The sequence below is a fragment of the Nyctibius grandis genome, chromosome 15 (assembly GCF_013368605.1).
Source record: "Nyctibius grandis isolate bNycGra1 chromosome 15, bNycGra1.pri, whole genome shotgun sequence".
In the NCBI taxonomy this organism is placed as follows: Eukaryota; Metazoa; Chordata; class Aves; order Nyctibiiformes; family Nyctibiidae; genus Nyctibius; species Nyctibius grandis.
In genome coordinates, this window is record NC_090672.1 from 9742724 (window position 1) to 9768137 (window position 25414).

General features: G+C 38.7%; 1 protein-coding gene across 9 annotated transcripts in view; it reads right to left on the reverse strand.

The window, feature by feature from the left end:
- Positions 1 to 1297: 1297 nt before the first annotated feature.
- Positions 1298 to 25414, reverse strand: part of PECAM1 (platelet and endothelial cell adhesion molecule 1) — a 29504-nt gene continuing 5387 nt past the window's right edge. Inside the window, exons 7-16 of one of the 9 annotated variants that reach the window (XM_068413483.1) lie at positions 24659 to 24940; positions 23438 to 23719; positions 22922 to 23026; positions 22046 to 22073; positions 21515 to 21585; positions 20783 to 20839; positions 18358 to 18426; positions 13204 to 13260; positions 6364 to 6386; positions 1298 to 1410 (exon numbers count right to left, since the gene is read on the reverse strand). In XM_068413483.1, coding sequence (XP_068269584.1) covers positions 1381 to 1410; positions 6364 to 6386; positions 13204 to 13260; positions 18358 to 18426; positions 20783 to 20839; positions 21515 to 21585; positions 22046 to 22073; positions 22922 to 23026; positions 23438 to 23719; positions 24659 to 24940 — 1004 coding nt within the window. In that variant the 3' untranslated portion in view covers positions 1298 to 1380. The remainder of the gene's footprint in view (positions 1411 to 6363; positions 6387 to 13203; positions 13261 to 18357; positions 18427 to 20782; positions 20840 to 21514; positions 21586 to 22045; positions 22074 to 22921; positions 23027 to 23437; positions 23720 to 24658; positions 24941 to 25414) is intronic. The other 8 variants (XM_068413484.1, XM_068413486.1, XM_068413485.1 and 5 more) reach the window with 8 other exon arrangements.

Consider the following 25414-nt stretch of genomic DNA (forward strand, 5'->3'; position numbering starts at 1 on the left):
TAAATTAGAGATAGTAGCCAGTAACTGGAGCTTGAAAATTTAAACGTTGGGAATGAGGATATAAAACCCTTTTGTATTTCTTGCTGGTTTTGTGCCTTTGATGCAATGCTTAAAGCAGTAACTATATATGTATATACAAATCTATGTCCTCTCTTTCACTATTTTCTAATTAAAATAAGAACCTTCTTACCTTTGGCCCAGATCTTGTAGTAATTTAATCTGCAGTAACAAAAGGAGAGCAATTGCAGTGTCAAAGACCAGCTGGTTAAAAGGTTGGGGACAGTACTTCTTTTGGTTTGTGTTCTTTTTTTAAACGTTTGTGTTCTTTTTTTAAACTAATGCAACTGAGATAAACATGGGCTGCAAAGATTAGATCCAGGTCCAAACTGGATCCATGTTAGTGGTTTATCATACAATAGAGAAAAAGGATAGGTATGGAGTTCCATGCTGGACAAACTGGACACAAGTACGACTTCAGATCTCTCCTAAAATCAAAGGAATAAGGATTATACATAACAGGATTTTCAGGTACAAACTCACTGACCTGGGTGTAGTATATCCACCCACTCAGGACCTATATTTTGTGTCATCCAAAATAACTGTGATGGGCAATCATTCCTTGGAGAACCATCACACCAAACTAACCAACAAGCATCAGAACTTTTAAAGGGGAAAAGCAATTTAGCGAAGAATAAAGAATATTTATGCCTCTACCGATAGAAGCACCTGGTAAAGTACTGAATCTCTGAAGAGTTATTCAAGTTTTTAGAGAGCCCAGAGCCCACTCTTCCATTAAGCCCTCACTGCAGTTTAGCATCCAAGTGAGCTATAAATTAGCTGGCTCCAAGACTGATAGCAGTCCAGCTGCTGCAGCACAGGGAGTTCAGCACAAGCTGCAAGATCATGTCAAACTACATACCTGGCTGGCCAAGCTGTGCTGAGCTCTGTTCTGCCATGGTAGAGTGTTACTGATAACCGAGTTAGATAGTTGAAAGCAAGCTTAGATATTTCTACATCCTACTAGCATCACAGTAGTTACTGCACTGTAGAAATGTACTTTCTCCACTGTAGCTTCGCCTTTTATTTCCTCAGACCATGATGAATTGGAGTCTAGAAAGGCAAAATTGCATTAGCAGGAGAAATTAAAGATGGGAACCTAGGTCAGTGGTTTCTAGAGCCACTTTCCTATGAGAATTTTTATATGTAATTTTTTCCATTAAATGCTTTAGGAACATCTCTATTGTTCCCCCTGAGGAAATAAACTTTGAAAAGAAGAGCCTGGCAAACTCATAAATAAATGCTGCAGAGCTTTTGAAACATTTGCAACATCTTCCATCTTGGCTTGTTTTCTTCTCCCAGCTGATCTTTGAGATGACTGTTCTAAGTAGCATCAGGATGCCCTTGTATTCTCTGTTGACAAGACCAAAAGACAAAAAAAAAAAGGTATGAATATAAATGTCCCCCTGCCCTCTCCTGTCCTTTTTGATCAATACAAAAACTTTAAATATAGTAACATATTCCTTAAAGCACTGTACAATGAGCTAATAAATACTCACAGTTCCCTGGGGAGATATTAGTATTATCTTCATCCGATAAAAAAGGAAATAAGACAGTGGGATATTTAGGTTAACAATTACAGGCTAGACTGCAATACTGTTAATCACCAGCATCTGCAACTGGGCCCTTACTGATAAAAGTTGGATTCTTATGGGAACTGGCACTCAACAAATCTGAAAGTCATATCCCTCATTTACTAGTCGATGCCCAGTTGCCACAATTAGGCCCCCATCTTCAGTCCCACAAGAATGAAAACCTTTTCCTAAGAAGCACCTGGGTATCTCAACAGTGAGCAATGCAGCATTCAACTTTTAGACAGCATGTTTCTACAAGAGTCTGCTCCTTTGAATGGGTTATCTATTCAGTACACAGCAGGGACATAGAAACCTGGCACCGAGAACCACAAAAGGCAGCGTGCAGATAGAGGAGTTCTCTGCGCTAACCAATGGGAAAGGGCAAAGAGAGATCCCAAAATTCATTGTCTTTACATATGACAGAAATAATTCCGTCCACTGAGGATTCACAACTGCCAAGTCTTCCCTGACATCAGTTGCCAAGCAAGTCTTCCTCCAACAAATATCTGCTAATAGTACATGGTGGCCTCTAACCTAATAGTTTAGTCTGTCAGCACCGAGGCGCCTAACTCCTTTTGTGGACTTACCCCCAAAGGATTTGCCCCATGAGTCAGAGGCAGGAATTCCTGGTTTATAATTCAATGTTTATTTCAGAGTATCACCTTGTTTTTTCATATCCTGACTGCCTGAAATTCCCCCCCAATTTTAAATGGACACATCCTTCGTCTTCTTTTCCTGTCTGAAACCATTGTGCCATGTTATGGTGCATGGTTAAACACACGCCAGGTCCCCCTTCGGAGCTGGCTGGGTTGTGCTGGCAATGTGAAGCAATCCCTTTACCACTGAGAATTTACAAAATACTTTTGGGATCACGTGAGTAAGATGAGAAAGTAGCTCAAAAAAACCCAGAAATTTCTCTGAATAGATTTAAATTGTACAGGTTTCTGTCTCAGAGGGTACATTCTGAGGTTGAACAAATAGGCAGCTAAAAGTACACTATGTCCTGACTGAGGCTGCCGGTCCTCATGTACGCCTAGGACAAAATCAAACAAACAAACAAACACATACATCTAAGAGGTAATAGGGGAGGAGGAGATATGAAGTCAGAATGTACTGCTGAGGTAAATTTGACACAATACCAATTAGTATTTGGCGAAGTGGCTATCTCATTGTTAAGATATTTCCTTCAATATGTTTTCAGAAACTGGGACCATTAAATAACTTAGAAAGATCGCCAGCTCTGATTTCAGGAAGGAAACCTCCTCCCAGTTCCTCTCTAAGTAATTCATTTCTTTTGCAAATACTTCCTATGGATGGCATTTAAGATACAAATTTCTGAAACAGAGGAGAAAGACGGAAGCAACCCCCAACCCAGCACTTTGGGTTCATTTCTAAATGACCTAAAAGCCCAAGACATTCAGGTTCAAGGTACTCTGGACTGCAAATCAGTCAGAACCTGTACTGCAATTGGGCCTTTTTACAATTCAAATAATTCCACCTTTAACTGATTGTTTTTCTAACGCACCACCTTTCTTGACATAATACAAACACTTTCAATGCCTCTGTGTAACACAACACTTACTGTCAGTACACAGTGTTTACTAAAGCCCTGAGCTCAATTTTGTAATGGCCTCTCAGTGAAGATGAAGCAAAGTTCCTAAATGTCCATGCTGGATTACATTTATTCTGACAGACACTATGTAGGGCCAAATGCACAAGAGCAGGGCTATCACTCATTAAAATGATTTGCTTCATCTTTCTTTTCCACAGTGCTGTACTCTGTTTTGCCTGTGACTTCTAGGAAGATCACTGCAGAACTGAGTAATTTAACAGAGTTTATCTGAGGAGTGGAACCCACATTGTTCTTTGAATTTAGAGAGTGAAAAGGACAGCAGGATCTGATGTCAAGTCTCCACCATCATTACTGAAATAAAAAGGTTGCATGTCCTCCTGTCTCTGAAAACATAGCTCTTGGCAAAACGCTACTCTCTGCTGCGGTGCCCTTTGTCCCAACGCTTCTGGAATACCTATTACTTCCTAAACAGAGTCAAATTCTACAAGTTTTTTGACAGGTCACTATAGCTAAGTAATCCATCTGGCATTTCATGTGATTAAGATGCCAGCTGACCAGCCTAGCTCCTGAAGGCCTTCTTTCACTCTCAAATTAAGGGAGTAGCAGATCAAAAGCAACTTCACCTCTGAGCCATTTGGCTTCATTTGGCTATAAAGAAGCAGAACAGCTGGGGAGGAAGCTTAAGCCACTTGATCACTTTATAAGGAGCATTTTCCTTTTCGTAAGTAGGATCAACAACTTCTCATTTGGACCAAACCTCTGAGGTACATCACAGTTAAGCATTGTGTGAAAACGAGCTACAGAAAAAAAACAAACAGTTGCAAGAAAATAATGATAGAAAGCACCTTAATAGCTCCCTGCTTCTTCTGTACTCATCTATGTTGCCTGAAAAGTGCTAAGAGGCAAATAGGGGGGATGGAAAAAATCTCTAAAGAAATTTATCTGCCCAGTCTAACTTCAGGTCACTTATCCAGAGAGTTCAAAAGAGGAACGGTGCTGCTTGTTACAAGCTTTTTTGGGAATATAAGTGGGAATTTAGGAAGTAGAAGATAGGGATCTGTTTTTTTTGCTGTGTCCTTTAAAGCACTAATAATTCAAGAAAAGGAATGGTTACTATGTTAAGTACATGAACAGTATCTAAGGAGGGGACAATGTCACAGACATGAACTGAGTAAAGTTACTTCTAGGAAAACTCAAGAAAGATGTGCAAAGCTGACTTCTCTTTGGGGTGTTTCTGAAAATAGGATTAGTTTTACAGAGCAACTAGTTTTATTACTCTCCTACTGTTAACAGGAGTTTGTACAGACAACACAAAGAAAACACTGCCCTCAGCTGACACTTTTCTCCCTTGAATCTAACATTACTTCATAGATTGTCTGGTTTAGCAAGCTTTAATAGCCCAATTAATTATGATGAAAGTGGTTTACATGGGGTAGTCAGTGTATTTTCACTGAAGCAGCCACATTATCCTTCCATGGAGAGATATTTTACTCACTTTTGGCCACAGGAAAAGAAAACAAAAAAATCTTCATAAAACTTTAGTCTTTCATCCAATGGCTACTATAAATGTGGGGGAAAAAAAGATAAAAACTCCTCCCTGAGCTTACACCAGATGTCTATCACAGCCACTCTTCACCATTTTTCCTTTTGTGTTGGACGGGGACAAAGTTTCTTCTGTGTGACTCTCCAAGGAATGCCTGGTATAACCCAGAGGAGCATTGAGCTCAATGTATTTTTAGAAAATTGAGAGCAAAGAGTAAAAACAAACCTTTAAACTAAGAGAGACAATGATACCACAAACCCCAATGGCCTGTTAATATATGTGTGTTTATTCTAACACAATCTGTGACCTTCAGTGCACTGCCAGTGTCTGTAAATAATACAATGGGCTGCTTTTTTATCCCATGGGGATGTGAGTGCTGATGGAGCCTTTCAAAACTCAAATGGATGCCATAAGCTGACGTAGACTGTGCTATTGTGATTCTTATTTATGAGTCTTTCTCTCTCTTTTTTTTTTTCTTTTTAAGTACAGTTCCAAAGTCACAAAGTGGATGGCAGAAAAAAACACCCTGTTCTGCCTGGTTTGAGGTCAGATTAGATAGCTTATTCATAAAAGTACTCCTGAAATGTATGTTCCCTGACTCTTAGATCTCTTGAAAGCAGAGTAACAGCTATTCAAGACATTTATTCTTTAAAAAAAAAAAAACAAAAAAACAACATTTTTTCACTGGCTTCTTAGCCCTATAAAGCTGTTCGCCACCTACAGAACCTTCACAGAACTCCCCATCGTTTAGCTGAGATCCTCCATATATGGATGGCACTATTCTCACCTCTTGGTTAGAGCAGCATAACTGTGACAGATCTACGTACTCCGAGGTAAAAAATTGCTTGCCTTTAAAATTTCTTACAAGGTCTCAGTTATCACCACCAGCCCTTAGAGTCATCCCACTTGCTATACCAGTGAATGAAAACGAACCCAGAAGGAAACAGTCACAGAGAGTGAATAGAAGTGACTTCTGGAGTTCAGGTGATCAACCATTCCTCCTTAGCTTAACTCTTAATTTCACATCTTAGGAAAGACCTTACTTCTCTGGATATTCCAATCACAGAAAGTATGTGTGTGCATGTGAGCAGGCACACCCTGAGAAGATTCAGTGGCACTAAACACCCTATAGATTTTACAGATGGAACTGGAACAACAGCTCTGTCCCCAGTGATACATTAACCATCTTAGCAGGTTTTCATAGGCAAATCTTGAGTGTCTCAGGTCCACCAGGAATCTGAAGCAAGCAGCAACCATCCCCTACCTTGCACCATTCTGTCAGCATTGAATATTTGTGGCACATATCCAAAGCTGTGCAGGTGTCCAACACAAATTCTTGAAAGGTCAGTATTTGTCATCTACCTCCTCTACCAGCACTACCAAATACCAGTCAGTTCCATGGCCTTTTAAAGCTGACCATTCTATAAATGTAGTACTGAAAGCCTGACTGGTATGAATAGATCTGAAAGGATTGCCCAGTAGCTGTCCAGTAAAGGTCCTGAACAACAAATAAACAATTAAACGTAGCAACACTTGAATCTCTCATCTCACTAGATACACAATAATCTCAATCCAATTTCCCTATATTTAACTGCTTACATAAAATGTGTACTTACAGAATGCCTGTTTTCCACAGAATCTGCAAAATAAAACACAATGTATAAATTATGAAATGGCACATCACAGAGTGACCAGTTCTATGTTCCAGAAAATAGAATTTTCTGTTTAATCTGACTTTTTTTCACCTTACAATGATGTAAAATTGCTACCTACAGCTAAGGTCCAAGCTCTGGTCCTACGAAGTATCCAAGCACTAGCTTAATTCAAGTACATGGGTGGGACCAGACATTTCAAAGACTGTGTTGAACAGTACATGTTTGACAGCTTTCCTGATTATGGTTTTAGAGCAGAAGTCTCTACTGAGAGCACAAGCTGTTACTGGACAAAAAAGAATCTTCCTTTTAGAGGCAAGTTCTCATGAGCATTATACTTCCTCTTCCAATTCCTTGCCAGGAAAATAACGTACTGCAGAAATCCGGTATAGTATACAATTTTCAGAGCCAAATAAGTTCCTGCAAAGACACCTGAAATTTTGTTAACAAAAAGGTGCTGGTTCCCAATGAAAGCTTGAGAGCCAGCAGGCTCTTTCCATTTAGTGAACTTCATGTTAGGCTTTTTTTTTTAAAACATGGATTTAGCTCTTCAGAAGTTTCACAGAATACCTTCAAATACTAAAACATAGTATTTTATGTTTAAAACATAAACATTTCTTTTCCCTCTGAAAGGGTGATTCACACAGGTGAATCTAACTTTGCAGATAACAATGTTAAAGTCTCTCTCTCTCCTTTATGACTACATCCATGTATATTTGTGGTACAGTTAAGCTCGTACAGTTTCTACCATCCGCAGTTTTATTACATTAGGATTGTGATTCTGCTTCACTGAAAGCAGCACCATGAACACAATATACAATCAGGTGGCAATTTCCAGAACACAGAGAGACTACCTGAATGTCACTGGCACTGTACACTATGAGTTCACTCAAAGACAGTTCTACCCAGAACCTTTAGCCTAGGAAAAGGATTAAAAACTGAAGTGGCTACAGCACCTTACACCAGTGCACAAACTTAATTTCAGTATAAAATTGATCTCAATATTTGGCGAGATTGATCCCTATATGTTTAGTCGGTTTGATAGAAACAAAATTAAAACTTACATGGGAAACACATAAAAGCTTTTTGTGTCATGAAAGCTGACAGAAGTGAACAAAAACACTGCTGAGCCTATGCTACATCAAAGCTTGACTTTAAGTGGACAAAACTATATGGACGGTTTATGAAGCAAGGTATTAACAAGCTGTAGTTTAGTCCTCTGTCACAATGTATTGTGCTCACAGGAAGGAGGAAATGAGAAATTTTGTATAAATTCCAAACTTCAAACAACGGGATGTTTGCTACCCCAAAGCTACTAGGTCACACTAACAGATATCCCGCCTCCTTGTTATCTGTCACCCAGATTCAAAATAGTGTGGCTTCCTAACTATCCTATCTCTACCACGAGAATGTCATAATCTGTGTCCTTTGAAAGTGCTGCTGGAAAGGCTGTATGATTTCTAAAAGGTACCAGTCAGTAAGCCAGCATGTAACCTCTAATGAAAGCACAAAGATACGGTGCTTTTGCTGATTCTATGCTACATCATTCTTTTCACAACCTTTTTATTTCATTCACATTAAAAATATGAAATGTTTTTTACTTGAAACACACTGATTTTACTGTGATGAAAGAGGACACAGAGGTTTTCAAATGACACCTGGCTTTCCTTTACTAACAAAACTAGTGAAATGAAATATGCTGGGTTCTAGTCATATACAGAAAAATTGGTCAAGTTTCCATAGCAGGGCAAACAAGAAGCTGCATATTTCGTGAAAGGAATCAGAGCTGAAGATCTGGTGCTGGTGTTTTCTAAAAGATTCCCAAGTCTAATAATTGTAGGTGGTTTTATGGATTTCTGATGGATTAAAACTCTTCCTATTGCTTTTAGCTGATGGAAGAATTTCAAAGAATTTAAAATTACAGATTTTTACAAAGGAATACATTAATGGCAGGAATTTAAGACACTGTCATCCCCTCCTGGTCTGCCCTTTCTCGTGGCTAGAGGTTATGGAGAAGAGAATATATGCCTAAACAGCTGCAATTCACAACCCATCTCAAACCAATCTCCAACACTGGTGAAAGCTAAGATGCTAAATTATCAACTGAAGATGCTGAACTGCAGACACATACTACATTCTGGCAAGCCTTTTATTGGAGCAGTAGCTTCTAACAGAGAATCTTGGCAGGCAGTCTGGGAACAGATCTTACACAGGGGCATGCACGCAATTCAGCTTTCCATTTTAGGTTCAAGCAAGGTCAGAACCTCCCTGCATATTTGTGTCTTACTGAAACCATCTGGCTTTGCCTAATTTTTGGCTGAAGCTATTGTAAGCGTTTGGCTCTGGAATCAATGTCTCACAGATGCAGGCTTTGGTCTAGAACATGTCTTGAAACCTAAAAATCCAGAGAGTCTTTATTTTGGAGAAGGGAAAGGCTATTTGCATTATTTTGGACTGCATACAACTAGCATGTGCTCATAAGGCCTGAGTTTTGAATAACATAATGCGTCCCCAGATCCTGTGAGCTTTCTCCATGCTGGAAAAGGCGTTCAGTGGGAAATTCTGGCTAAGTACAGAGGTGTTAAGCCTGAGGCTCAGTAGCAGGAAAGTATTTGAGCAGATTTCCTGATTGCTAGAACTGATTTCTAATAGTTTGTTCCAAAGTGCTGAATGCAATGGGGATTTCTCATGCCTCTTTCCACTGGGATATATTTATTTTTCCATAGTACATTGTTGGTTGCAATAGGATTCTTAGAATTTCCTGTCTTGCCACTGCAGTTGCTTCCAAGTGACCAATTCATTTTTCCAGACTTAGCAGCATAAAGGCTGGCTCTGCATTTTGTTCACTAGATTTACATTTACCTAATAAGAAATTAGGAATAGCTATCTTGCAATAAGCCACTATGAGTTCAATTCAGTGCACATCAAGATCAGTGCAAAGCCTGTTGCTGGCTTCTGTGAGTTTTGGATATGATACAGAGCAAAGGCAGAGTTCACTGAAGGAGCAGGAATGTACTAATACATTGTCTTCTACAATAAGCACCCTGTAAAAATGTAAGGAGATCTGTGAACTGGAGTTGGCTCTAGTCTTCTTAGCGATATGAATAGGACTGCGCTACCCCAAGAACTGGGATCAACGTTGAGGGAAGGGGTGGAGCTGAGATAAAGGACCAGTATGGAGATGCTTGGACTTCCTGCCCCTACTGCCTCTTGGGAGGATGAAAGGTGTGATGGAAGTAAATCATTCATCTAAAAGAGCCTCCACCCACCCAGCTGAACTTAGTATCTGACACATCCTGACCCCTCCCTCAGGAAGAGCATCAGCTGCCAGCCTAGCCTGTTGGGACTGCAGCACAGGCAGTAGGCAGCAGGGCCACAGTCACTTTATCATTCTTGGCAGTCTGTTGATTTAAACAATTGCCTGTTTTGCTTAAGTCTTGGACTGTCTCAGTTCTTTCTGAACAAAAAGCAACAGCTCTGGGACTGGGCTGGATATTCCTGACTCTCAATATACTTTGACCTTTTCATAGAGCAACCAGAGAAAGCAGTATTTTAAGGAAATCACTTCATCCTGATAGGTGTGAAGGACTTTTAGACAAAGGTGTTATTTACCTGGCTGGTACTAATTGTGACCATTCCCCAAATTGCCATTTGGGTGTAAGGTTTGATTTAAAGATGAGGCTTGAAGCTTTAGGTATTTTATGTAAAATACTAAAGTAACAGCCTATTGCTCTAGAAAAAGTTTTAAATCAATACCTGGGTGAACTTCCTGAACACTAAATATTCTTTCTCTGAATTAAACTAACCTTTCAATAACAATGCAAGGACAACTTCATCTCTTTGAGTTTCTTCCAGAGACAATGCTAGTGATCAGCATCCTCCTTAAACCTCTCATCATATCAGAGGAAATCTAGCATCCAACTCAAGAGACCAACATTATCTATCTACAGTACTATTATTTGACTTTCAATCAACATGTACCTGACTAAACTTGAATTTCACAAAAGACCTGCTTTTCCTACTGTTAATGGGTTAACTGTAGTTAACCACATGCAGGTATTCTGCGATTTGAAATGTGCATTTGACAGTTTGTTTCCGTCTATCTTTAATGTAACACCTCTTTAGGCCTGGTACTCAGAATAAGGAAAGCAGCAGAGCAGATAGAATGGGAAGTCTTACCATAGTGTGATGGAGACACTAAAATGATAGTAACAGGAGATAACATAGTCAATACCAGGAAAATAAAAAGAAAAGGAATAATGGCAGATGCTCAGCACACTGCCAAAGGCCTGGGGCTTGTGAAAAGTCAGAGCATTACCTGCACTATGGAGTCATGATTTGGGATAAGGACAAGCAATAGCTGCAGAACTCAAAATACAAGAGAAGTTTGTTACTGACATGGCATCTGCCTTAACTGGGGACAGCAGTGAGAGCCATCAGAGAAATGAAGAGAAAAAATATTTTAGCTCGTTCACAAAGAATTGCATCAGACATGAAAACTACTGACAGCTCTTCAGCTTCCTCTCTAGTGGACACAATTCCTGGAATGCACAGACAACTCCTTGAAAAGACAAAATTGCTTACAAAGCTCTCAAACAATTCTAATTAAACAAACCCAAAGCACAATAGTTACCTACAAACAAATAATAATAAAATGTTACATAGGTCTTAGGTGTGGAATCTGTCAAACTGTGTAGCTGATACCAGTTCCCAAATTAATGTAATTTCCCCAGAGGATACGTTTGTCTGAACCATTAACTTCCTGAAGTAGATTGTACTCTTGGGCATTTCCTCAAAAATCTTAAAGAATATTCAAATGTAGTGAAGATCATAATGGCAAACCAACTTCTGCACCCACTAGTAATGTTGAACATCTTTCACAATTTACCTTTAATATACTTATATTAATATATATTAAAGTATTTAAGAAGATAGATCTGTTTCCTAGGGATCCTCCACTGCATTTATACTTTGCCACCTTGCAATCACACAGCCTGTCAAAAATCAAAGTAAATGTTACATTTAAGTAGACTGTAACGTAGCTATCCAAAGCAACTGTGTAGCTATGTGATGCACTGCTTATCTATTTGAAACACTTTTCCTGTGTATCAGTCAGGAAAAAGAGACGTGATTAAAACAATAAACTGTTACTACGTTTCCAAGAATAACTGAAACTGTAGAATGGTATGCATAAAAGAGCAGGTGGACTGCAAGATTAAGGGGCGTTTGCATATCGTCTAGCTAATTCAGCTCAGTCTTTCAATCATATCTCATTTTATTGCAGTTCCCACTCATGGCAAGTACAGTCTTCTAAGTGCTTTGAATTATAGCTCTGCTGTACCAACCTTGAGTTTACACTGCAACTCACAAAACGTCCTTCTAGTATATAACACTTTCCGTTATGTCAAAAATAGGAATGGTGAAAGGTGTAATCATCAGCTTCACACCTTGGCAGAAAGCAAGCGAGGGGTTATACAACCAGCTTCTGTATCTTGTTACAGGTCCAGTTCACACTCACTGGAAAATGCCTCAGAACATTAGTGGCCTTTGGGTTCAGCCCTGAAATGAGCTCGTTTTTCCTCATGATGCTGCCAGGTGATCCTACATGAAATGCTTAACCCTGTGCTTTAGTGTGAATGATATTCTGCTTTTCACTGCAAGGCTGTGAAAAATGAGTACAACATACAGGCTCAGCACCAAGCCAGGAGTCAGGATTCTGAAATTCTGTTCCCAGTGTTGTCACTCTAAACACCCTGCCTTAAGTAAATGACCTAATCTCTCTGTTTATTCAGCTGTAAAATGGAGATTAAAATTGCCTTATAAGTCCTCACAAGGGAAAATTATTAATGTTTTCTAAAGTACTTGTAGACCCTCACATGAAAGATTCCCTAGAAACAGAATACTGTGTCAGAGCAGGTGGGAAATCCCTTATAACATAGAAAAATAGCAAATTAAAACACAACGATCAAAAACTAAAAATGGCTCACAACAAACCCAGTTGGAAACATGGATGGGGGCAAAACCTGAACAGTCTACAGACCTAATATTTACAAATCTAGACTTCCTAACACAAAGAGAGGAAAGGAAATCCTTTCTGATTTAGTCTTTGACAAACTATGCAGAAACGCTTCTAACCTGCTGTCTCTGAACTCACTATTGCCAGAACATTTACAGACAGTAATTGTCAGTAAGCTGCTAATGCCTGTGTACAAAAGCCTGTGTTACAGGAGGTGGAAGGGTAGAGTGGCTGGCACATATGATCTGAGACAATTTTTGATGGTGCTTAAAACAAACAACCCACCCTACTAAAGTGATCGTATTGCTTTCAAGGTGTTTAAAGTTCGTTGTTGGAGGCTTTATAGATATTTGCTCGGGTTATATCCAAAACCAGTGTAATATTTTGTAACACGTGGCAAATATGCTCAACTAAGAGGAAAAGTGTTGTTCATGAGCAGTTTGAGAAAACACGACATAGCATCCTAATCCCTAACAGGGCATGCTCAGCTCCAGATTCGGATCCAGATGTATGGCCAAATTACTTGGCAGAGACAGTGCAAATAGGCTGATGAAGTAGATGTTACAAATATTCTTACTCCATTGAATATCATTAGTTTATGAGAAACCATGAAGGTGTTACACAATTTATCAACACCTGTGATTTCGTAGTTGCCCTTTGGTATGTTCATGTGTGACTTGGATCTCTTTTTATGGCATTTATCTTCTAAACTATTTAGTCACAAATTTATCCCTAATCTCTGTACAAATGCTTCCTTTATGTGTTTAATTTTTCACTAGCTTACTTACCATTATTAGCTTTTCTGATTTCACTATAAACTGTTTCAGTCCCCTTCTGTACAGGAGCTGGAAAATGTATTGGCACAGAATCAATTTCTTTTCTTTTCTTTTTTTTTTTGTTTGCCTTATGAAAAGCTCCTTAAACAAACAGAACACACTGTTTTACTTTCAGAGGAAGCAGTTACATAAGCAGCAACGATCTTGTGGAGTCTGTATAAAAAAAGCAACTACACCCCCCGCCCCAAACCCAGACTGTAAAGTTCTGAGAGGGAGATGCCTCTCTCTCTCTACAAAAACGATGATGAAAATAGGCTTCCCTTTCTAAATTTGACTTTAACATTATCATAATCTTCTCAACTTAAATTGATACGGTTTTAATTTTACAGAGACATCTACCACTAGAGCAGAGTTTCTCTGGGTCACTTTGAAGAGCTGCTTCAATTTGTTCTAAAGATTTAGGGATGCTAGAACTGAGGAGATCTATCATTTGGAAGACTAACTACACCCCCTTTTGGCAACTAGCCTGCTTAAATCTTATGGGCATAAACCCAATCTGATTTGCTGATCTTTGTGAAATGTCTTCGAAGAACATTTGCAGATTTCACTCTGCACAGGTTCTGTTTAGGTGCTATCCAGGAAGGTCTCCTCTCAGTTCCTCAGTGTGGCAAACTCTTCCATTAGTGCACTGAGATCAGGTGGACATAGCAGGAGTGAAGGCTAAGGCGGCTTGTGGAAAGATAGAAAGTAAGGAGAGAAAGCAGGCAGAGAAGATTTGTGCCTCCAAGGATACAGCTGGGATACAAACACAATGTTAGTCTTAGACACACACTATTCAGACCCTTAGGTTTACAAATAAGCCCCTGTAAACCTCTGCTCTTGTAGGAGGTGGAAAGCAAAAAGCTGTTCCTTTTTTGCGATCTGACATCTGTAAAAACCTATCCACAGAGTTTTGATACCAAACTACAGGCACTTACCCCAGTAGGGAAGGGGCAGAGCCTTGTCTAAAGGCCTGAAAACAGCAAGAACTCAGTTTCGCTATAGTCAGTGTAAACACAGCTCTGGCTAGTAGGAGATTAGAACAATTTGCTTGATTTATTGCATGGTTGTAGATTAAGAATCCCTGGGTAACCATAGTAAAGCAAAGTGCTCCAGAACTCTGTGCATTTAAAAGCACTTTCTTCATTTGGTGTAAAGACCTATGCAGGCAGGGTCTAGCAGCTTGCTGTTCAAGGATCTCAAAGCGTTTTAGAAACATTCGTTCATTTCAGTTAAACTGAGTCTCTTGGAAAACCTCAGAATTCCATCAGTATCACCTCCAATTTCTGTGAATCTTCAATAAATCAAGAAGTTAGATTTTTCTATTTAAAGTTTAAAAAAAAAAGCTTGTTCCCTTTTTGCAAAAAAAATGGAAAGAAAATTCACATTTCTGGATACAGAGTCCTGTACTTTAGCTATAAAAATACATTTAAAGAATTCAGACATATTGATCTGCAACCAGACTCAGAATCAGGACCGTTACTGTTCTACATTGCTCTGAAGAACCTAAGTGTCTCTGGCACCACATTCTAATTTCCCTAAACTAATTTCATTGGGTTTAATTCTGTTAAGCATACTTAAATGCTGGGAGCTAGCACATCAGAACTGAGTTGCAAAACTGCTATTAATTTCAACGACAGTAGGAGTTACACTTCACCGAGTGCCTAATCGCAGCTTTCAAACTTGCAGTTTTGGCATTAACTTCCTTTGCAAAATAGTCTGAAGATCCTGAAGCACATTTCATATGCTTATGGACTCTTGCTTAAATGATCAATTCAATTGCCAGTGAAGTAAAAAGTAATCTTCTCAGAATTTTAATGAGAGGTAGCTCATTTCATTTGGAACACCTTCTTTTTAGCAGATTACAGTCCTAAATCTACTCCTGTTGACTCTGTGGAAAGACTTGGTGGTAAGCATTTCCTTAGCTTGCTTTTTTTTTCAGACCCATTTCATTAAATTGTGATACAATGCCACTGCCCATGTTATTTTCTTTGTTAATATTCCAAAAGTCGTCTCAGCACTGAAAAAATGTGCTAGGAGAAATTACTTGGATAATTTGATATTTTGTTCCCACTAACTTTATAATGTTGCCACCCTGCAGATAACTAACCAGCTATAAAAGGAAAAGAAAGAGCATGTTCTTACTCAGCACTGATTAGCGGTTTCTCCCTTCTCACTTTAGGGATATTTCCTGATCTTACTTTAGCACTGGCCTTTGTTTTCGCTTGGATTAACAATAAAGGGTCTAAATCACTTCGCCATCTTTTTGCACAACTAAGCTTCTGAAAAGATAAGCACTATAATTTTCGTCATGCATATTATCTTTGTAAGTATTCAATTTAATCATTCTCTAGAATAGCCACATCTTTAAATATGAAATTAACATTCCACTATGACTACCCCAAATAAGAGCTGGGCTGTGTGGCCCTAGCTCTACCTCCTACTTGTCTAGGCTCTTCACTCCTACTTCAAAAAGTATGTATCAAGTTATTCCCACATGAAAGTTTTAAAATAAAGCAGTGAAACTTTGCTTCTAGCAAGCTTACCACTATCAGTAACGCTGGAATGAACCCTGGTTTTTGCTCCTCAGACACAGCATAGTACACAAAGTTCTTCATGCACTGGCCTATTTGCCATTATACTGTGTTAAAAAGTATTTTAGAAATGACCAGCTAGTGCAGACATGGCTGGAAAAACAGGGTGAAACCACTGTTTCCCAATGTAAGCAGCTCTTTGCTGTCAAAGACAAGATGTACATCCTTCTACAATTAAGTAAACTTGTTTTGAGGTGGCATTCAATTATTCCTGATTCCCAAAAGTAACACAAAGGCTACTGTTATAGCTTAGATACTGCAGTATTTATTGCAGTAGTCTTTCACTATACACAAAATATGATTCTTCTGCTCCCAAGATGAACATTAGTATTAACATTGACAACAGTGGCAGGAGGAACAAATGATTGGGAAGATAAATTAATTTGAAGTTAGTCCTGCGAGATCAAGGAAATCTGGAGTTCCTCCAAAGGCAGAAGAAATCAGACTCTACGTGCAGCCTGCTGGATGAGCTATGCATGCCCAGAGAAAAAGGTAAGCGTGGAATACTTTGTCTTCATTCAGAAAATCGGCGGAATCAAAAGAAGTGTGATAGCGATTTGGAGTTGGGCGATAAATTGAAAAGTCTGTTCCCTATCAAGGTCTGGTTGTAACCCACAGACAGACAGGAAAGAATATTATGATTTGAAACAAAACTTGTACAGTAGCATCAATGTGGCAGGAGTATCTGTGGCAGTCCTATGGCTGAATTATTTTTGTGGGTGTACATTGTTACAAGGGTATATAAAGAAACCTGGCTTCTATTTTGCCAAGAATAAATCTCATCCAGTTCTGATTGTGATAGGCAGTGCAGAGCTGAAAGAATTAATCTTGCAACTCAGTTTCATACAACTCCTTCCGTTTAAGCAGCATCCTCAAGATGCTCTGAAAGATTAACACATTAAATATTTGCAGTGCATTTGCCTTTTATGCAACTAAAGCATGTGTTTGCTAAGCATTCACTTGTATTCTGGGTGCAACAAAAATACATTAGGGAGCTATCCTATTCAATAGACTTGAAGCATGGTTCAGTCTTATAGAATTAATTAATATTCTGTATGTCATGCAACATGAGACAGCATTCAGTTAAAATAATCTGATCTCTTTTACACACTATCTTTTAAACATTATTTTGCAGTATGCAGTTTAATGAGGTTCAGTCTACATAGCACGGATACTATCTTATTACTCAGTCTGGTATACTGGAATAATGTTATATATCAGCAATAGGATGAAAAGGCTATTTTTAGAAATGTTGATCTTGCATTTAATAGGGCTTTTAATGTAAATAATCGTGCACTAGCATATCTTTACCATTCTACACCATTGTATTGCATAGTGCAGGCTCAGAAACAGTTTGAACAATTAAGTATTAGCCCTATTCTGAAAAAGAGGACAACAACTATGGTATCTCAGTGCAGAATTTAGCAGAGGTGGATGAGTAGCATGCTAAGAACACAGGGAAAACTCTATGATTAATGATACCAGCAAGTGAAAACAGAGAAAGAATAGAAGGATTGGCTGTTCCAGGAGAGCTTTGCCACTAAGCTTGAAGAGTGAGCACTTTAGCCATCTGTATTACTAACTAAACAACCATGTCTTTGGTCTCTGAAATAAGTGAGTGGTCCTTCCTACCAGGAAAAAGCAAATTTGTCCATTTCTTCCTCAGTTTGCTTCTCATTCAGCTAAAGCAAAGAAGCTAGAGCATAGCATAAATGTCTCTTGTGGGTTTCATTCACTCTTAGCTACTTGAAACTTTTTGTAAATTTCTGAAAGATTTAACAGCTTTCAACACAAGGGCATAATGATACCACAGCTCTCCAGATGACACAGAATGACTGAAGTGTGCATTTGGGTGTTGAGAATAAATTTCAGTGGATATTTTTCCTTCAAGGCTACAGAGACACGTACCTCAGCCTCATGCTATGAGGTCTGGTTACTGTTACCATAGAACTACAGGAAGGAGGCCAAAGTTATCTGGGCACCAATATTCTCGTTTCTCTGTTTAACGTGCCACAAAATCCAGGATGGTCTCCAGGCCTCTCCAGACTGAGAGACTAAATCTACGCTGGTCTCTCTTCTTTATCACAAGTGAATTACAGCTTTGACCCTTCAACCAGTTCCTTTATAAAGGAGGAAATTCCACTGCTTTCTGTTCTCTCCATTATCCCACCCCGTGTCTAACCTCAAATGGTGCTCAGTGAATTTGGACTCTATAACATGAAGATTCACAGCAGGCTGCCTTCTGCTCAGAGCCACAGCTCCAGCTGGGAGCCCTGCTCTGCACAGACCTCATGTGGATGGGAAGGGCAAGTGCACGAGAGGATCCCAGGGGAAGAAGGACTGCAGTGAACAACAGCATAGTTGCCACAGCATCATCCAGATTAAGGAGCGCTACTGGCATGAAACTGTCATGCACTCAAAACACAACCTGCTCTTACATTCACAGGTGCCAATAACACACCAATGTCAGGGAGTAGCAACGTGCCCAGAGTTGCTCCCAAATGATAATCATAGAGGCCAGACAGTTTATTACCTCTGTGAGGATCAAGCGTTGACACTTCAACTTCAGTGTACTCCACCTCAGCACTCTCAAGGTCAGGTCCTGCCCCAAAAATATCAAGAAGATGTTTCTTTGTAGGACTGCATGCTTCGTTTGAGCTGTGGGCCTGATCCTGCTGCCACTGAAATTAATGAACAAGTCCTCATTGACTTTGATAGGTGCAGGATCAGGCCCTACTTATGGCGGATGTGAGTTACTCTTAAGGCCAACCCATTCCTAAGGGTCACCCCAATCCAAAAGGCAGTAGACCAACTCAAGCCAGATTTCTGAAACTGTGGGGACACGCAAATTATGCCTAAAACTCTTTCTTTCAATTTAACACCTTCAAAAGTGGCACAACACAAATGGAGCAGGGAATTATCTGAGATTCTCCCATATTCCTGCTCCAGCTCCTCTCTCTTCTATTTCTCTCCCTGACATTACTGTTTCCACCTTTTGTATGGCTGCTATGGCAGGACACTTCCCATGCTCCACTTTCTCACATTTAAAGCCTTCTTTAAGCCTTTCATGGCCTCCCTCATCACCTCTCATACTCTCAATTTCTGCTTTGCCAATAAGCAATTTCAGCCCTTTTCTCCTATGTTGCCCTTCAAGCTCTCCACAGAACATCTGCAATGGCAACCCATTTTGCTCCTCAAAATGCTTCTTTGCCACAATGCCCACAGAAAGCCTAACAACGATTAGACACTTGATTTACTAAGACTACGGGCTGACTAGTACTGGCTACCTGAATACAACAGACAGAAGAAACAGCTGTTGCTTTCTACTGTGTCTTTTCCTTAGGGTGGAGATGGTTTTCTACTAGATTTCTGTAAAAGTTGGAAGGAACCACAACAGTCATCCAGACTGGAATGCTGTGGAACTGCTTGTGGATTTTTTAGAACAGAAATGACAGAAGGATCTAATGATTAGAACAGCAAAGTTTTGGAGCAGCCTTCCAATAGCATTAGTGAGAGAAGGGAAAAAAAAAGTTGAACAAAACAAAAACAGTGTTTAAGGTGGCATATTAGTTAATAACAAAGTTTCAATGACATGCTTCCTACAATAGCAGTAATTCTGGATGATCAATACAGCCTATACAGTTCCTATGTTTCTGCTGTCTGTATGTTTGTTTTGCATGAGAATCTCTCTCTAGTTCTAATTTGATTTATTCAGGCCACAATGGAATAACTTCCACGTGCCTATTATAAGGGCCTTCGTTTTGCTTATTGAAGTACGCAAATGCAGAACAGATACTGTTATTTTTAGAGGTATATGAATAATAGGCTTGTTTTTCACATCTGGTAGAGAGATCTGCAATAGCCTAGTTGGTTTTAATGAAGCTGCCCAATCCACAGTAGCTAAGGATTGAACCCTTTTATTTCTGGCACACATGCAGAGCATTAGATCAGAGTCCTTTTCATCTGAAACAGGTAGGATACAATGGAAAAAACAAGAGTCATTGAGCTAGAGTTTCCAAAGATTGTTTCCAAGTTTTCCTGTGAAATTAACTTAGTGCAGCACCTTTCTCTTAGTTGTGTGGTACGATGCTGCCCTGCACACTCAGAATTGCATCAAAGAATTAACGACTAGAAATTCCTGCCACCTACATTGCATACAGGATTATGCAGGAGTCTAGTTCTGTGCTCTGGATTAATTTTAGCTTAACTTTGATCTTTAGTTACACTGATGCATTTCCAACTATCTTTCAACTCATGGTCCAATAGACAACCAAGTCAAAATGTACTATACGCCATCAGAAATTGCATCTAACCCATAAGAATACTTTCACATTAATATAAAACAAAAATATATGGGACAAAATATGCTTTCAGATGGCAACACCCACATATTTAAGTACTACTATTTGACTAAATATCTTAAAACCACCAGTCTCAAAGAATACAATGTGCTAGATGATGCAGTACTTGATGACACGTTTTAGTGAATATATATATTAGCCCATATGGTGTCTCAAGGTATTTGGCAACTTATTTTATTCAGATTTCATAGTAAATTATTTTTAAGTTTGATGCTTAAATATTTCAAGATCTGCCGAAATGAAGAAAGGACAGAGAAGAAAAAGAAGCAGATGTAGAAAAGATTTATTTTTAAAGCTGGGATATATGTTGTATAGAACTTAAGATTTTGAGTCTAAGTTGTATTTTATAGCATCCTTCATTAGATGCCCTGGAGCCCAGCACGACAAATTACACTTCATAATGCAGTTGGTAAATGCGTCCTGTCATTGTCATTTTGCACATAAGGAAAAAGAACTAAGCTCAGCAAAGGAAAGAGTCTTCCCCACTATCAAGGGAAGGACTGGACCTATCAGATCCTGACTGCTACCATTAGAAACCATCACACCTTTCAATCACAAAATAATTTAAAAAAATCTATTGTTTAAGTCTGAAATTACCTTTACTTTCATCTGTTGATTTCATGTGATTTTCACTATCTTCAATGTAACCTGATCCTAAAATAACAAAGCAAAAGTTGTGCTAACAAAATATTTATTATAGCCACTCAAATGAAGGAGATACACAGCTGCAATTCCTATTGTCACTATGTTTATTTACGTATGAGAAAAATCTACTTTTAGATTCACACCTAAGGCATTCATATAACACAGGTGGGAAGAATGTGGCTTTTTAAACGATCATCTAAAAAACACCCAATGGGTAACTTTGTTTAAATCAGGTGCTCTAAACAACATGCCCACCTATCTTTGTAAAGTGCATTGAGATCCTGGAATGAAAGGTGCCCAGTCATGGCAAGTTAACATTGCTATACTGTGGCCAGATCACAGGACCATGTGCCACAACTCAAATTTCCTCTCTAAAATAACTTTATTGCATCTGTGTCAAAACTGTCAAAAACAGAAAGTAATTGTCTTTTACCACGATTTCTCCATTTGTAATATTGTTAACTGATTGCCTGGTAGCAGTGTCCGAGCAGACTTATAAACCAATCTTTGTACAAGACATACTCATAAAAAACTGATAGAAGATACTTGGGAGAATGTTATTCATATTCCTCTGTATTCCCAAAGCACTGTGCCCTATCCAAACAACAACCACGTAAGTCCAAAACTCTAAATAAATGTTTAACTAAACCAACTCACTAATAGTCTTACAGCAAAATATCCTACCTGAATAGTAGTCTCCATCATTGTGCGGTCTTGTCAGTTTTTCACTTGTCAATTTTGTAGCCAAGGCAGAACTGAAAAGCAAACCAATAAAAGTTGATGTAATTATCCAAAACCAGTCAATCAAAACACCACCACGATGATATGTAAAGATCAGTTTGCTGACTACCACACATTCTGAACTACTCAAGCTCCTGAAAATTTTGCCTTTGTCTTTAAGAGAAACACAAGCAAATTTTAAGGTCAAAATGGTCCCCCTTGCATTACTTTTCTTTAAGACCTCTGTATTTTTAATTCCAGATCCAAAAGCATTCAAATGCAGGCCTGACACTCTTCTATTTCTCTTAGCTGGCCTTTTTTTTTTTTTTCCTATTTTCAGAGTATTTCCTCATCCTGTTGTTGTGTTAGCAGGTGGTACATGAAGCACAACCATCTATTGTCTGCAGGTGTGTGACAAAACAAACTATATTCATATGGTGGAAGGCCTCCAGCCCTTTAAGCAGAAATACTTCACCATAAAGCAAGCCATCTTACCTAGACATCTCCATGGATGGCCCTTTAGCTTAAGAGAGAAAAATAAAAGCATCTATTAATAGATTGCACAAGTAAAATAATGTAAAAGTAAAAATCAAAACAAAAATATAGTGATTATCTACCCAAGACAGAATAATTTCTCTTGGCTGTCACAAAATTAATTACCTAGTGTCTTACATCCTGCTTATCACCCAGGTCCCTTAAATGTCTCTTCCACAGAGAGCCCAAGATCCCAAACCCCAGACTTTAGCCTGGCCAATTTAAGCAGTCCAGGACATCCAGATACTCCAAATTTTCCCAAATATTTTGCAATGTACTGCATATCACAGAATTTTCATTTAAACCAAATTTACTTATTTTCTGAAAGAACAAGATCTGAAAAAAATACCTTAATGATGAAAAAAAAACCCAAAGCAACAAACCACAACCTAAGAAAACTCAAATTTGTTTCATGAGGACTAGAGAAGTACTTCAGTTACGCCTGAGTTGGGACCCCAAATCAAATTATCATAGCTCTGTAAGAGATCAAAAAACTCCTCAGGCCCTGTCTGCCTCTACATTGCACAGGACTGAATTTCAGACCTAGGACTGCATCAGAACAGTGCAATTCTGGCCTATCTCAAACAACTTTTGCTTCACTAGTGCCTTTCCAGCACCATTAGTTAAACGCTCCCATTCTGCCCAATATGCTTGGAAAGCTTCAGCACACTTGCAGCTTAATTTGGGCCACCTGTTTTAAGTAGATTTTTGGGGTTTTAAAATTGTATTTAGTCATCTCCTGAAGCCTCACCCCCATGAGCCTTTGCTCCTCAAACAAATACAAGTTTAACTGTAATACATTTGTCACCAAACAAATAGAAAGGAAACATTCATTACCCTTTTTCTTCTTACACAAAAAACACCATAAAGTGAGAATTACTGCTCCTGCGATAATTATTACAAATGCAGCAATGACTCCTTTCTGCCAAGCCGCTAAGATGACTGGAAATAAGAAAGACATGTTTAAGAGAGTATGTACAGTGACAGGTCATCATTACCAACTTCTGCAGTTCCTGACTTTTCATTTTACTACAAATTGGCCTTCTTACACACTGGGGAAGAACTTTAAGGAGACTTGCATGCAAAGTTCACTAGTGAGCCTCTCCTTTGTGACTGAAAATTCAGTACAACAATGGGTGCTTTTAGCTTGCAGCTGGCCCCTTTGGCTTTAGAGCCTCCCTTAGACTTTTCTGTGTAAGTTAGACAATCTCTGTTTATAAATGGATCTCTCTGTTTAACTTCTGACAATGGTGGACCAAAACAAGTAAGGGAGTTATACTTAGTAACATCCCAGCTAACTTGACCTCACGTGTCATGATGACAGCACGCAGCTTATCATAAAAGTTAGCTTACCACTGATGGTTATTGGATGGCTTTTCACATTCACATTAGCTCGATTAGAAGCCAGACAGTAATACGTCCCCGTGTCCTGCCTGTTCATTTTTTCCTTGTGCCACATGACTCTGTCTGCATTTTCACTTTTTTCAAATAGAAGAACATCATGATCAGTTTTTCTAAAAATCCTGAAGTGGATTGGCCAAGATCCTTCTTTCACAGAGCAGAGAAAAGCAGTCTCACTGCCATCTTCCACTTCTCCATGCGGAATACTGCCCAAGCTGACGTCCTTGATTGGTACTACAGAGGAAGGCACAAAGAAAACAAATATTAGCACTATTAGAAGTAACTTTGATGATAAAATATTGTATTGTAGAAATACTTGCTTTAATGCTTAGTTAAACAGAGACAGAATGCACAGTATTAATCTTTCTGAATGGTCTCTGCCAGACAGCATCCTCTAGTAAATATTTTTATTCACCCAGAAACAGAGAGGGCACTATAAAGAAACAAAGCAGACATAGAAGGAAACTATATCCCTTCTAATGGTTACAGAATATAGCAAACACAATGAGAGAAGTTAGTTTGCATTTGAACAAGTCGTAAGAACATGCATAGCCAAAACACAGCTTTTAAGTTTCCTGTTTTACAAATTAAGTATATTAGTATATACAGAGCTAGCATAGGAACAAATGAGCATCAGCACTTATAATTACATGGCGAAAAACACACATACATTCTGTGATGCAAGGCATGGAGAATGTTAGTAGCTTCACAAGATGTTTGGGATATGAAACATCTGGTTTTGCTAAAATTGCTAAACAACAACTGTGTGATAATCCAACTGACTCAGAAGAAATGCAACAATTCTGGATGCATCTGTTCTAGACATATACAACTCAATGTCAAAACTCAGAGAGAAACCAGCTTGTTAACCACAAGTTTATCTTATTAAATGCAAAACAATTTGTGTTCAAGCCAGGACACAAAACTGAAAACTCCTTGGTAGACAGAGATTCTCTCTTCTTTTTAATAGTTCGAGGATAGACTTCTGCTCTGGTCCTGGACTACTTTGCTGTAATCAGGTTAGGTAAATCTAAAATACTGCTGATACATTAATTCAAGTGAGCAAAAATTTATAAACATTTCATATCCATTTTGCTTAGTCCATCATTTACTGCTACAGTTTCAAAAATCAAAATATGACATTAGACAACAAGAAGAATTAAACAGACTTACCTATTACTGTGATGTTTAGAATATTGCTAGTTTTCACACCACTGGAGTGATTATTTCTAGCATCGCATCTGTATCCTATTTTGTCATTTTGTCTAATATTTTCATCCAAAAACGTAGCATATGTGTCATTAATTACTATTTTCTTAACTTCATTTCCTTTGTAGAATGTGAATGTTACTGGCGGCGTTCCCATCACTGAACGACAGATTAACCGTAGAGGCTTCCCTAACACCACCTCTGGTAAACCACTGACAACAGAAAGAGTTGGCTTGGAGACTGGAGCTAAAAGGTGAATAAAAGAAAAAAATGTTGCAAATTACACTGCATAAGGCCAAAAGATACAATATTATTTTATATAAAAGATATAAATATACAATATTTAGCTAGTTTGCACACACAGGCTATATCGGGAAGCTCTTCCTCACTGATAGAATGGAAGCAGGGGATCACTTGAACAAAATAAAAACATAGATAATGAAATATATATGACTTAGTCTAAAATAGCATACACAAAGAATATAAAGGAACACAAAAAAAGGATCAGCGACACAGCTGTGGATCATCCTGACTCCAGAATTAGCTCTGACCCAAGGAGTAAGTCTGTAGAGCAAAAATATACGTAAGTACCACTGCATGTATTACCTGAGATGGATCCTGCAGCACCTAATCAGGACCTCTCTTTCTGCAGCACAGTGAGTCACAACACAGTTAATCCCCCTTCACAGACTTGAGAACCAACTGTGCTTGTTCAAGAGA